This window comes from Archocentrus centrarchus, chromosome 18 (genome assembly GCF_007364275.1).
Source record: "Archocentrus centrarchus isolate MPI-CPG fArcCen1 chromosome 18, fArcCen1, whole genome shotgun sequence".
In the NCBI taxonomy this organism is placed as follows: Eukaryota; Metazoa; Chordata; class Actinopteri; order Cichliformes; family Cichlidae; genus Archocentrus; species Archocentrus centrarchus.
In genome coordinates, this window is record NC_044363.1 from 19,084,156 (window position 1) to 19,095,887 (window position 11,732).

Consider the following 11,732-nt stretch of genomic DNA (forward strand, 5'->3'; position numbering starts at 1 on the left):
CATGTGCATATATAAGTGAACCATTGCAACTGCATGTGCAGCATGCATGTGCACAGACGTGTTGCCTGCATGTTTTTTGCATGATCAACTGTCACGAAATTTCACCGTGCCACCCTTCTAACTTCCTGTCGTCTTCAATAAGAGTATGTTTAAAAAAAACCCACAGACAGGTCACGTGAGACAGCGAGTCTGCAACTGACTTTGATCCGTTTTTGCAACAGAAATCATCAGCCTGGGTCAGTTATTTACGGGGGTTTTATGTTCTGTTTAACAATGATGCTGAAGAAATTGTTGTTGTAAAAGAAAGACAGGAACTAAAAAAGAGGAAGAGGGCGGAGAAGAGGAAGAAAGTGTAGCCAGTGGTGATGGACATGACAGATGAGAATTGTCGTCCCACTGCAGGCACAAATGTTGGTGAGTTTCTTGTAATCTTTTGCATTCTTATGTGAAAAAGCTTGCACAGCGGTACCTTTGTGTAAAGCTAATTCAAGACTGGATAAAGATAATAAGTCTGCACTTTCTGACGCAAATGTGTTTCAATCTGTTATAATCAATATCTAATTTGCAAGCATAGCATAATAAACCTGTTACAGATGTTGGGTAACATTGAAGCAGAAGGCTGTAAGTGGAATTTGAAGAGTAAAGTAGTGAGTAGATCTCTGACTATTATCGCATTTCTGTGTTTGTCATTCAGCTTATCCGGTGCGGTGCATTGAGGAAGTACTTCTCCCTTTCTTCACAGATGAGAGCCTGCGGGCCACCATGGAGCCACAACGCCCCCGTGCCTCAGACAGTACCCCCCTTGCTCTCACAGAACTAAGACTGGTCCTCCTGGGCAGAAAAGGAACCGGGAAGAGCGCAGCAGGCAACACAATACTGGGAGGACTGGGTGGATTTGAGAGCGGGAAGCCCACAGAGGAGTGTGTGAAAAGGCGAGCTGATGTGGCGGGGAGAAAAGTCACAGTGGTGGACACACCTGGGTGGGAGTGGTACTACCCACTTAACAGCACCCCAAACTGGGTGAGGAGAGAAACTTTGAGGAGTGTGTCACTTTGTCCTCCCGGGCCCCACGCTGTGCTGCTGGCTGTGCGGGCCTGTGCTTCTGTGACAGATGACTACATCACAGAAATAGAGGAGCACCTGGAGCCGCTGGGGAAACAAGCGTGGGAGCATACTATGGTTCTGTTCACCAGGGGAGATGAACTGGGCATGAGCACCATGGAGCAACGAATCCTGACGAGCGGCCCATCGCTCCAGAGACTTCTCCGGAAGTCTGGCAACAGATACCATGTACTGAATAACAGGAGCAAAGGAGATGGGACACAGGTTAAAGAGCTGATAAGGAAACTGGAGGAGATGGTGCATAAGAAGAAGGATGTGAGCAAGCATTTAGTGATGGATACCATCGTGCTGGGGCTGGAAGCTGATGGAAAGAGGAGAGCCAGGGAGAGGAGAAAGAAACAGCGACAGATGGAGGTGCAGATGCAGAGAGGGACCATCAAAGCTGCTCTGATTAGTGAGTTTGTTTATTTTATAACATTTCGCAAGTTGTTTCGAGTACATTAAATAATTTCATATACTTATATAAAAGGCCCAGAAAATACACAGTGGCTTGCAAAAGTATTCATACCCCTTGAACTTTTCCATATTTTGTCACATTACAACCACAAACATAAATATATTTCACTGAAATCTAATGTGAAAGACCAACACAAAGTGGTATACAATTGTGAAGTGGAAAGAAAATTATACATGATTCAAAACATTTTTTACAAATAAAAAACTGAAAAGTGCGGTGTACAAAAGTATTCAGTCCCCCTGAGTCAATACTCTGTGGAACCACCTTTTGCTGCAATTACAGCTGCAAGTCTTTTAATTTATGTCTCCACCAGTTTTGCACATCTAGTGACTGAAATTTTTGCCCATTCTTCTTTGCAAAACAGCTCAAGCTCAGTCAATTAGATGGAGAGCGTTTGTGAACAGCAGTTTTCAGATCTTGCCGCAAATTCTCGATTGGGTCTGGACTTTGACTGGGCCATTCTAACACATGAATATGTTCGGTTTTAAACCGTTCCATTGTAGCCCTGGCTTTATGTTTAGGGTTGTTGTCCTGCTGGAAGGTGAACCTCCGCCCCAGTCTCAAGTCTTTTGCAGACTCCAACAGGTTTTCCTCCAAGATTGCCCTGTATTTGGCTCCATCCATCTTCCCATCAACTCTGACTAACTTCCCTGTCCCTGCTGAAGAGAAGCAGCCCCAGAGCGTGATGCTGCCACCACCATATTTAACAGTGGGGATGGTGTGTTCAGAGTGATGTGCAGTGTTAATTCTCCGCCACACAGCATTTTGCATTTTGGCCCAAAAGTTCAATTTTGGTCTCATCTGACCAAAGCACCTTGTTCCACATGTTTGCTGTGTCTCCAGCATGGCTTCTGGCAAACTGCAAACGGGACTTTTTATGGTTTTCTTTTAACAATGGCTTTCTTCTTGCCACTCTTCCATAAAGACCACATTTGTGCAGTGCACGACTAATAGTTGTCCTGTGGACAGATTCCCCCACCTGAGCTGTGGATCTCTGCATTTCATCCAGAGTCACCATGGGCCTCTTGGCTGCATCTCTGATCAGTGCTCTCCTTGTGCGGCCTCTAAGTTTAGGTGGACGGCCTTGTTTTGGTAGGTTTACAGTTGTGCCATACTCTTTCCATTTCCAGATAATGGATTGAACAGTGCTCTGTGAGATGTTCAAAGCTTGTGAAATCTTTTTACAGCCTAAGCCTGCTTTAAACTTCTCTACAACCTTATTCCTGACCTGTCTGCTGGGTTCTTTGGACTTCATGATGCTGTTTACTCCCCAATATTCTCTTAACCAACCTCTGAGGCCGTCACGGAGCAGCTGTATTTGTACTGAGATTAGATTACACACAGGTGGACTCTTTTTAGTCATTAGCAGTCATCAGGCAACTTCTGAATGCAGTTGGTTGCACTCAGAGAAAAGGGGGCTGAATACTTTTGCACACTGCACTTTCCAGTTTTTTATTTGTAAAAAATGTTTTGAATCATGTATAATTTTCTTTCCACTTCACAATTATATACTGTACCACTTTGTGTTGGTCTTTCACATTAAATTCCAGTGAAATATATTTATGTTTGTGGTTGTAATGTGACAAAACATGGAAAAGTTCAAGGGGTGTGAATACTTTTGCAAACCACTGTATCTAATATAATGAGTTCAGCATTAAATGAACTGCATGATCAATATATTTTAGGATTCACACTGAATCCACACAGCTACACAGTGATCAACACTAAATCAAATGATTAACAATAAAAGGATGGCTACACAGCGCTGTCCTCTGTTCTTGAGTTTTACCTGTTTCATCATCTCCACAAAAAAAAAGGTTAAAACAAAGATTTAAGAAAAGCTCCATGATACCTGCTAGTGTTAGACAGCAGGTAAAGAAAACCAAACATTTAGCAGCTAAAAGTGCAGATAACTTTCTGTGGAGACCAAAACAGAAATAATCAGCTATGACTACATCACAAAGATAGAGGAGTTGTAAATAATGGTATTTGACAACAATCAGGTGCAAACATGTGCTACAAATATCCCTCAGAGATTTCGGTCCATATTGACATGACAGCATCGCACAGTTGCTGCAGATTTGTTCCACCGCATCCCAAAGGTGCTCTATTGGATTGAGAGCTGATGACTGTGGAGGCCATTTGAGTGCAGTGAACTCATTGTCATGTTCAAAAAAACAGTTTGAAATTATGTGAGCTTTGTGACATGGTGGTGGTTACAAGCTGGGTACACTGCGGTCATAAAGGGATGGACATGGTCAGCACCAATACTTGAGTAGGCTGTGGGGTTTAAATGATGATCAAGTGGTACTAAGAGGCCCAAAGAGTTCCAAGAAAATATCCCCCACACCATTACACCAGCACCCAGTGTGGTCTTCTGCTGCTGTAGTCCATCTGCTTCAATGTTTCATGTGTTCTGTGTTTAGAGATGCTCTTCTGCAAACCCTGATTGTAAAGAGCGGTTATTTAAATTACTGTTACCTTCCTTGCAGCTTGAAGCAGTCTGTCCATTCTCCTCTGACCTCTGACATAAACGAAGCATTTTCATCCACAGAACTGCCGCTCACTGCATATTTTCTCTTTTTCAGACCATTCTCTGTAAACCCTAGAGATGGTTGTGTGGGAAAATCAAATGCAATTTGATTTCAAAACTGAATGGAAATCAAATGGCATTTGGATGGAGATTACACCATCAATGGTTATGTAGAGTCACCTGTCAACTAAACATCAGGACAACATTTATGAGAAAACATTCAGACAGTTCAGTCAACACAGGCTAATCTTTTACCAGGTGGACAATCTGATCAAAAAAAAAAAACTTTCACAACAACAGTACAGCTATACTTTGAAAAGGAATTGTCAAATGTTTTTTTACATGTTCAGTTGACATAACAGTGCACAAATAAAACCTTAGAGACCAGAGGCTTTAAAAACGATGTTGATTTGTGTTTCCTGGATCTTTAGGTAGGCAACAGCCAGGATGATAGAGCTCAGAAACTGGCAAAGACTGAAAATTGAACTAAAGTAATGTGATTATTGGATCCATCCATCCATCCATCCTCTTCCACTTATCCTGTTCAGGGTCGCGGGGGGGCTGGAGCCTATCCCAGCTGGCATAGGGCGAGAGGCTGATTATTAGATTATTAGGTTTAAATTGAAAAGACACACAATCCCAAATTAATGCAAGTGTTGCATTAATTAATGCATAGCAGACAAACAAAGATACTAACAAGCTTATGTGTGTGTCCACACATACACGGGTAGTTTGGTTAATGCATTTTCACTTTTTGTCCACAACTAAACAGCATTTTAGGTGCCCAAAAATGGGGATTTTGAAAAATTATTTCCAGAGTGAAGATTTTTAGAATCCCAGTTTACATGTGGACAAGGAAAACTGAGATATTTGTCTTGGAACATTTTGATTGTAGGCTTTTAATTGAGCAACACTTGTGCATGGTTTGGGGTTGAATCGCCACCTTTTACTTTTGTTTGCTCTTGATAGTGCTTGAGATAAATATTTGTATTTCATGGGGACGGAGATATTTTTCAAAACAATCACGGAAAAATCTTTGTTTTAAAAAATACCTGTTTACTTGTGGATGTAGCCTTGTAGCCATTTTGTTACAAACTTAATAAAGAATATGTTAAAAAAATCAAATAATTGGAGATTTATTAGTTGGATTCATGATTTTAAAAATAGTTCTCTATTGCTTTTTTCCTGTCAGGTGAGGGTCCGCAGGGTTCTGAGCTGGACGCCCATCAATCTTTCTCCAAATCTCCCCGACGTCTTCCTGAGATCAGACTGGTTATCCTGGGCGAGCGTGAAACTGGAAAGAGTTCTGCTGGAAACACCATCCTTGGAAAACCAGGTTTCTTCCAATCGGGAGCCGTAACAGAGGAGTGCATTCGTCACCAAGCGGAGGTTGCCATGCGGCTTGTGACTGTGGTGGACACGCCGGGCTGGGAGGCGGGTGTGGCGGGTGCTACGCCAGAGAGGGTCAAGAGAGAGATCGCCTGTAGCATATCTTTGTGCCCTCCAGGGCCCCATGCACTCCTGTTGACTCTGAGGGTGGACACACTGGTGACAGCAGGACATGTGAGGGAACATCTGGAGCTTCTGGGAGAAGGTGTATGGAGGCACACAATCTTGCTGTTCACTCATGGAGATCAGCTCCGAGAGGGAGTGGATATTGAGCAGCACATCCAGAGTGGAGGCAGGGATCTGCAGTCACTTTTGGAGAAGTGCAGGAGGAGGTATCACGTCATCAGTAGTGTAGATGGTGGAGGAAGGGGGGGTAGAGGTTCCAGTAAGGTGACAGAGCTTCTGGAGAAAGTGGAAAAGATGGCAACAATGAATAGGTGTGAAGCCTTCTCAGGTTTGGTTCAAGAAGTGAGGGATTTGAGCCAACAAAGGAATGAAAAGTTCAACCAGCGTCTGAAGGAGATGGGCGATAAAATGCTTCGTCAGGAGGCTGAGTTGAAGAACATGAGGGACAGGGAGATGAAGAGCATCAGATGGTTCTTTGATAGAAGGAAGAAGGTGAAATCCCCAGGGAAAGCTGACATTCAAAAGGAAGAAGAGGAGGATGAGGACAGGAGGATTGGTGAACGGAAGAATGATTTTGGTGAGCTGGAGGAGAGGATGCGATGGCTGACAGAGGACAGAGAGAAAGAAATTCAGGATCTGAGCCTGGAAAAAGAGCAAATCCGCATAGCACTGAGCCAAGTTCAAGAAGAAAGGAAAGATGCCCTTTTCAAACTGGAGCTAAAAGAGAGAGAGATTGAAGAGCTGCAAGAAAGAACTGAGGAGCAGCAAATGAAGCTTCATGACCTTGAACGTGCCGGCGTAGAAAAGGAACACGAGAGAAAACAGACAGAGGATGCTTTTCGAGCAAAGTCACAAGAATGGATGAAAGAGTTTGAGAAACTGAGTCAAACTATTGAGCTCCTCAGGAAAGAGATATCTGACTTGACTGAAAAACACGAGTCTTTAAAAGCAGAAATCAGCCAGACTAAAATACACTATGAGGACACACTTGAGAGAACAGTACAAGAAAAAAACAGGGAGATGGCAGGAATGGAACAAAAACTGAGGAGAGAGATGGAATTAAAACTCCTTGAAAAAGACAAAGAGATGGAAGAACTGAGGAAGAACGCCTCAGAGGAAAAGCAGGTAACTCTTGATAACGTAAAACAACACGAGAAAGATATGGAGAGCAAATTTAACAAAAACAAATCACAATATGAGAAAGAGATGGAGGGGAAAATGCAGGAGAAGGAAGCAGAGATAAAAGTCATCAAACTACAGCATCAGGAAGAGATGGCCAGAAGAATAAGTGAGATAGAAAAAATGATAGAGACAGCAAAAGTTCAACAACAAGAATATGAAAAGAAGCTGAAAGAAAAAGCAGACGACATGGAAAGGATGACACAGCGGCATGATGACAAAATAAAGAGCATAGAGCAAGAAAAACAAAGACAGATCACAGAGCTGAAAGACCAATTTGCAAAAGAAAAAAAGGAGCGTGTGGAGGCAAAAGAGAAAGAGATGGCAGACATAGAACGAAAGTACCTCGCGCAAATGGAAGAAAGGATACTAGAAAATGAAAAAGACAAAGAGATGATTCATCAAAACCACAAAAGAGAACTGGAGCAGCAGGCGCAAGAGACAGACAAAGAGACAGAGGCTTTAAAACTTCAGCATCAGGAGGAGATGGAGCTAAAAATTAATGAGCTGATAAAACTGATGGAGACAAGAAGTGCCCAACAGCAGGAGGACGCTTATAAAAAGGTGAAGCAAAAAGAGGAGGACGTGGAAAGGATCCAACAGCAGTATGATCAAAAGCTGAGGGACATAGAGCAAGAAAGGCAAAAAGAGACTGAAGAGCTGAAACAACAGCTTGTAAAAGAAATTGACAAACAATCGCAGGAAAGACAAAGACAGATAAAAGACTTAGAACAAAACTTTGCTGCCCAAATAGAAGACATACAGCTAAGACATGAAAAAGAAAAAGAAATTCTGAATCAAAAACATGAAAAATACATTTTGGAAAAACTGCAAGAAAGAGATCGGCTAACAGAGGAGTTAAAGTGTCAGCTCAAGAATGAAATTGAAGAAAGTGAAAAGGACAAAGAAAGATACAAGAAAGAGATGGAGCAAATGCTGGAGGAGAAGGAGAAGGAGATCAAGGAGTTTAAAGCATATGTCAAAGAAATGAAAGAAGAAATGCAACAAAAGGAGGCAAAAGAAAGAGATCACTTAAAAAACAAGCAAGAAACTGAGCAAATACTGCAAGAAAAGGAAAAGGAAATAGAGGACACGGAAGTAAAACTCACAGAAATGAAGGCAAAGCTGCAACAAATGGAGGAGAACGAAACTGATTATATGAACTACAAAAAAGATTTGGAACAAAAACTGGAGGAGCGAGAAAAAGAAATCGAAGTGTTGGAAGAACATTTAAAAGAGCTCAGGCAGCAGCTGCAGCGGGCAGAAGAAGAAAGAGAAAGAGACAACTTAAATCACAGGAAACAGATGGAGCAAACTGTGCAAGAAAACAACCTAGTGACAGAAAAGCTGAAACAGCACATAAACGATATCGATGAAATCCTGCAGAGAAAAGAAGAAGAAAGAGGAGAAATCATTCTCAACCAAAAGAGAGAGGCAGAGCAACGGCTGCGAGACAAGGAAAGAGAGATGGAGGAGATGAAACAGCAGCTTTTAAGCGACATGGAGAGAAAATTGAGAGAGAAGGAAGCTGACATTGAAAGTGTCAAACAGCTGGCCAACTCCAGGGAGGCACGATGGAAGGAAGAACAGAAGGCGAAGGATGAGAAAGCAGCGAGCGAGGTGAACAAGCTGATAGAGATCATCGACAAGAAGACAAAAGAACTAACGCGAGCGGAAAAACTCCTTGCGCAGAAAGACAGCGAGATCGATGAGACCAAGCAGACATGTGCAAGCTACTTAAGAGAAATAGAAGAGCTAAAAGAAAGCAACGACAGTAAAACCTCCACCATCAATGAGATACAGCAGCGGCAAAAAGACCAGGAGAGGGAAAAGGATGCGGAAATGATGGGAAAACTGCAGGAGAAAGAGGAAGAGCTTGACCGCCTCAGGCAAAGTGACAGCGAAAATGAGAAGGAGCTCATCCAGCTGAGGCTAACAATCGAGCAAACAAAGTCAGACCTGAAGGAGCTCACTGAGAAAATGGAAAAGGAGATGACGAGCATGATTCAGGAGTACGAAAAGGAGATTGCAACAAAAAATGAGGATATTGAAACAATCACAAAGGAGAAGGACAGCACCATAAGTCGCCTGGAGGAAGAAAGACTTAAAAGCATTCAAGCCATCACAGAGAAATATGAGTTAAGTCAGAAGAGAATTGAGGAGCTGCAGGAGCAAAATGAAATGATAATAAAAGAGACTGTAGACCTCAAAACTAAGTGTGAGGAGGTGAAGAAGGAGAGTGAGGAAGAAGTTAGGAAACATCTCACAGGATATGAGGAAATCCAAATCACCCTTAAAGAGAAAGATCTGGAATTGGAGACGTTAAAAGAAGCCAATGACCAACTACAAGGGGAGATAGAAATGATGAAGGAGAGGGAAGATGAGACTAAGATGCAAATGAATGAGCAGAGAGAGCATTTTGAGAAGCAGGTGATGGAGAAAGAAAGTGAGCAGAGAAAGAAGGACGAGGAGCTCGAAGAGAAACTCTTAGAAAGAGAGAAAGAAGCGGATGAAAGGGAACGAGTTCTGCAAACAAAGGAAGAAGAGCTGAGCAAAAGACGGCACGACCTTGACACAAAACAGGAAGAATTTGGCGAAAAACAGGCAAAGTTGGAAAGTAAGGAACAAGAACTTAGAGAACTGGAACTGCGTCTAGAAATAAGACAAAAAGAACAAGAAGAAAAAGATAAATGTGAGAAAGACGTGAAGCTGAGAGCGCAGAGTGTCGAGAGAAAGGAAAAGGAGCTGGAAAGCTTACTGAAAGTTCTGGAGGGCAAACAGAAAGAGCTGAGCTCACATGGCCAGGATCTTCAGAAGAAGGTAAGAGGACTGAAAGATCAAGGGAAAGAGCTGAAAGACAGGGAGCACTACTTAAAAAATGAAGAACAGGAGTTGCTCAGCTGGAAGTCGGAGCTGCAGATGAAAAAGGAGCATGTAACTTGTACCACTCAGCAGTTAGACGAGATGGGCAAAGACTTGGCTCTGCTGAAGGAAGAACTTCACAAGAAGGAGAAAAATCTAAAGGAGTCACTGAAAAAACTGAGCATGTGGGAGCAAAACCTTAAAGAACGAGAGGAAGAGCTGCACAGAAGACAACAAAGAGGTTTGGAGAATGGACATCATGGGACTGATGATGAGAGATCAGACGAGGTCAGTGAGAGAAGGGAAAGAGGAAGAGGAAAAGGTTCAGATAACGAGGATCAGAGGATGAAAACAGCTTTGTCAGCTGCAGAGAGCAACAACTGTCACCTTGAAACACTGAAGGTCAAGGAGCTGAAGGAGACCAGGAAAACAACAGAGAGGGACAAAGTGGAAAGTGCAAAGGTGACTGGCAATTTGAAGCTGCTAACGGAACCTCACAGAAGATCAAACAACAGAGGCTCTCCTGGGTCAGATTTGAGGGTGATGGTTTTGGGGGAGACCTGGTCTTCCCGCTCCCCTGCTGGAGTTACCATCTTGGGTGGAGAAGTGCCTAAATTCAGCGGATCCAGCTTCAGGCAGTGGAGAGGTCAAATAGCCGGAAGACACCTCACTGTTGCAGAACCGCTTGGGCTGAAGTGGCGAGACGGTCCCGACGCAGGAAACGCATCTCAACTGAAAAGCATTCTCGACAGCGTCTCCTGGTGCCACCCGGGTCCTCACGTCGTCCTGCTGCTCATGCCGGCCTTCCTGACCTGCACGCAGAAGTTTAGACGAGCCGTGGAGGAGCACATGAGTTTGCTCGGAGACGAGATTTGGCAACGGGCTCTGGTGCTGTTCACATGGGGAGAGATTTTAGGTGAGAGTGCAGAGCAGCACATCCTCAGGAACGGGGAACTGATGGGCCTCGTAGAGCGATGCGGGGGCAGATATCATGTGCTCGCCAGCAAAAAGAACAACTCTGTAATTGATGGGTTATTCAGCAAGATGGATGACATTGTTTCCCTGACCAGCAGAGAGCAGTTTCTGGTGTAGAACTGAGTGAATTTATCATGCGATGTTGTGTAGTTCTTATTTTGTGTGAAAATATTTGAATAAATGTGACTAAAGGCAGAAGAAGTTCTCGTCTTTGGATTTTTGCTACAGATAATGAGTAATTATTTTGATAATTTAATTTTTTTTTTTGAGCCTCAACTCTAGACTATTAAATTGTCTCACAGTCTCAAGGGTATCAGTAAAATGGTCATGGTGTTTAATCCACTAATTAACTGATTCGTGTTGGCCCATCACTGTAGTTTGAAAAAGCAAATATAATTGAATTGATAGACCCAAACAGGTCCAGTGATTTATACTTTGGTGTTTCTTTATTCTCTGGTTCAGAATGGTTTGGCTTAAAGTACAGCGCACACCCCTCAGTTCAAAGAGGCGTGTTCTCTGGGTCAATATAAAAAAATATGTGGCACATAGGAAAATATTTCACAGTGAAACACATTCATTCCAAAGTTGCACTGACTGCCACAAAATAGACAATTTATGTTTGTGCACATGAACATGCATCACATTTTGAGACTAACTCACAGTTTAATACAACACCGGGCTGACATTTAGGGCCTCAACTACACACTGGCTGTGTGTGGAGGTTGTTATGGGATCGCTACAGTTTGTCTGTTTGCCTGTTAGCAGACAGAGTTGCGAACGTGTCTATGAAAGTATTTCCAGAGATGGGTCATGGAGTAGGACTTTTTTTTTTTTGGATGTATTCTTTACCAATGCGAGATTTAATATTTCACATCACATCTTTGCAAACATAGGCAGCATGGTGGCATGGTGGTTCCCACTGCTGCCTCACAGCCAGAAGGCCTGGGTGTGAATCCACCTTGGTCTGGGCCTTTCTGTGTGGAGTTTGCATGTTCTCCCCATGTCTGCGTACTCCAGTTTCCTCCCACAGTCCAAAGACATGCAGTTAGCGGGGTTAGGTTAATTGGTGATTCTAAATTGCCCATAGGT

The 11,732-nt window shown here is 43.0% G+C and overlaps 1 protein-coding gene across 1 annotated transcript; it reads left to right on the top strand.

Moving 5' to 3' along the window:
* Positions 1–363: 363 nt before the first annotated feature.
* LOC115796804 (trichohyalin) lies at positions 364–10,837 on the top strand. The gene is made up of 3 exons (XM_030753239.1): positions 364–414; positions 743–1,516; positions 5,305–10,837. Exons 1-3 carry the CDS (start codon positions 366–368, stop codon positions 10,758–10,760), a joined length of 6,279 nt encoding a protein of 2,092 aa, XP_030609099.1. The 5' UTR covers positions 364–365; the 3' UTR covers positions 10,761–10,837.
* Positions 10,838–11,732: the final 895 nt, after the last annotated feature.

Coding starts and splice junctions, on each gene's coding strand:
- LOC115796804 (XM_030753239.1), top strand. CDS start 366: ATGGACATGACAGATGAGAATTGTCGTCCCACTGCAGGCACAAATGTT. Junction 415..742: donor CACTGCAGGCACAAATGTTG/GTGAGTTTCTTG, acceptor CTTTCTTCACAG/ATGAGAGCCTGCGGGCCACC. Junction 1,517..5,304: donor CATCAAAGCTGCTCTGATTA/GTGAGTTTGTTT, acceptor TTTTCCTGTCAG/GTGAGGGTCCGCAGGGTTCT.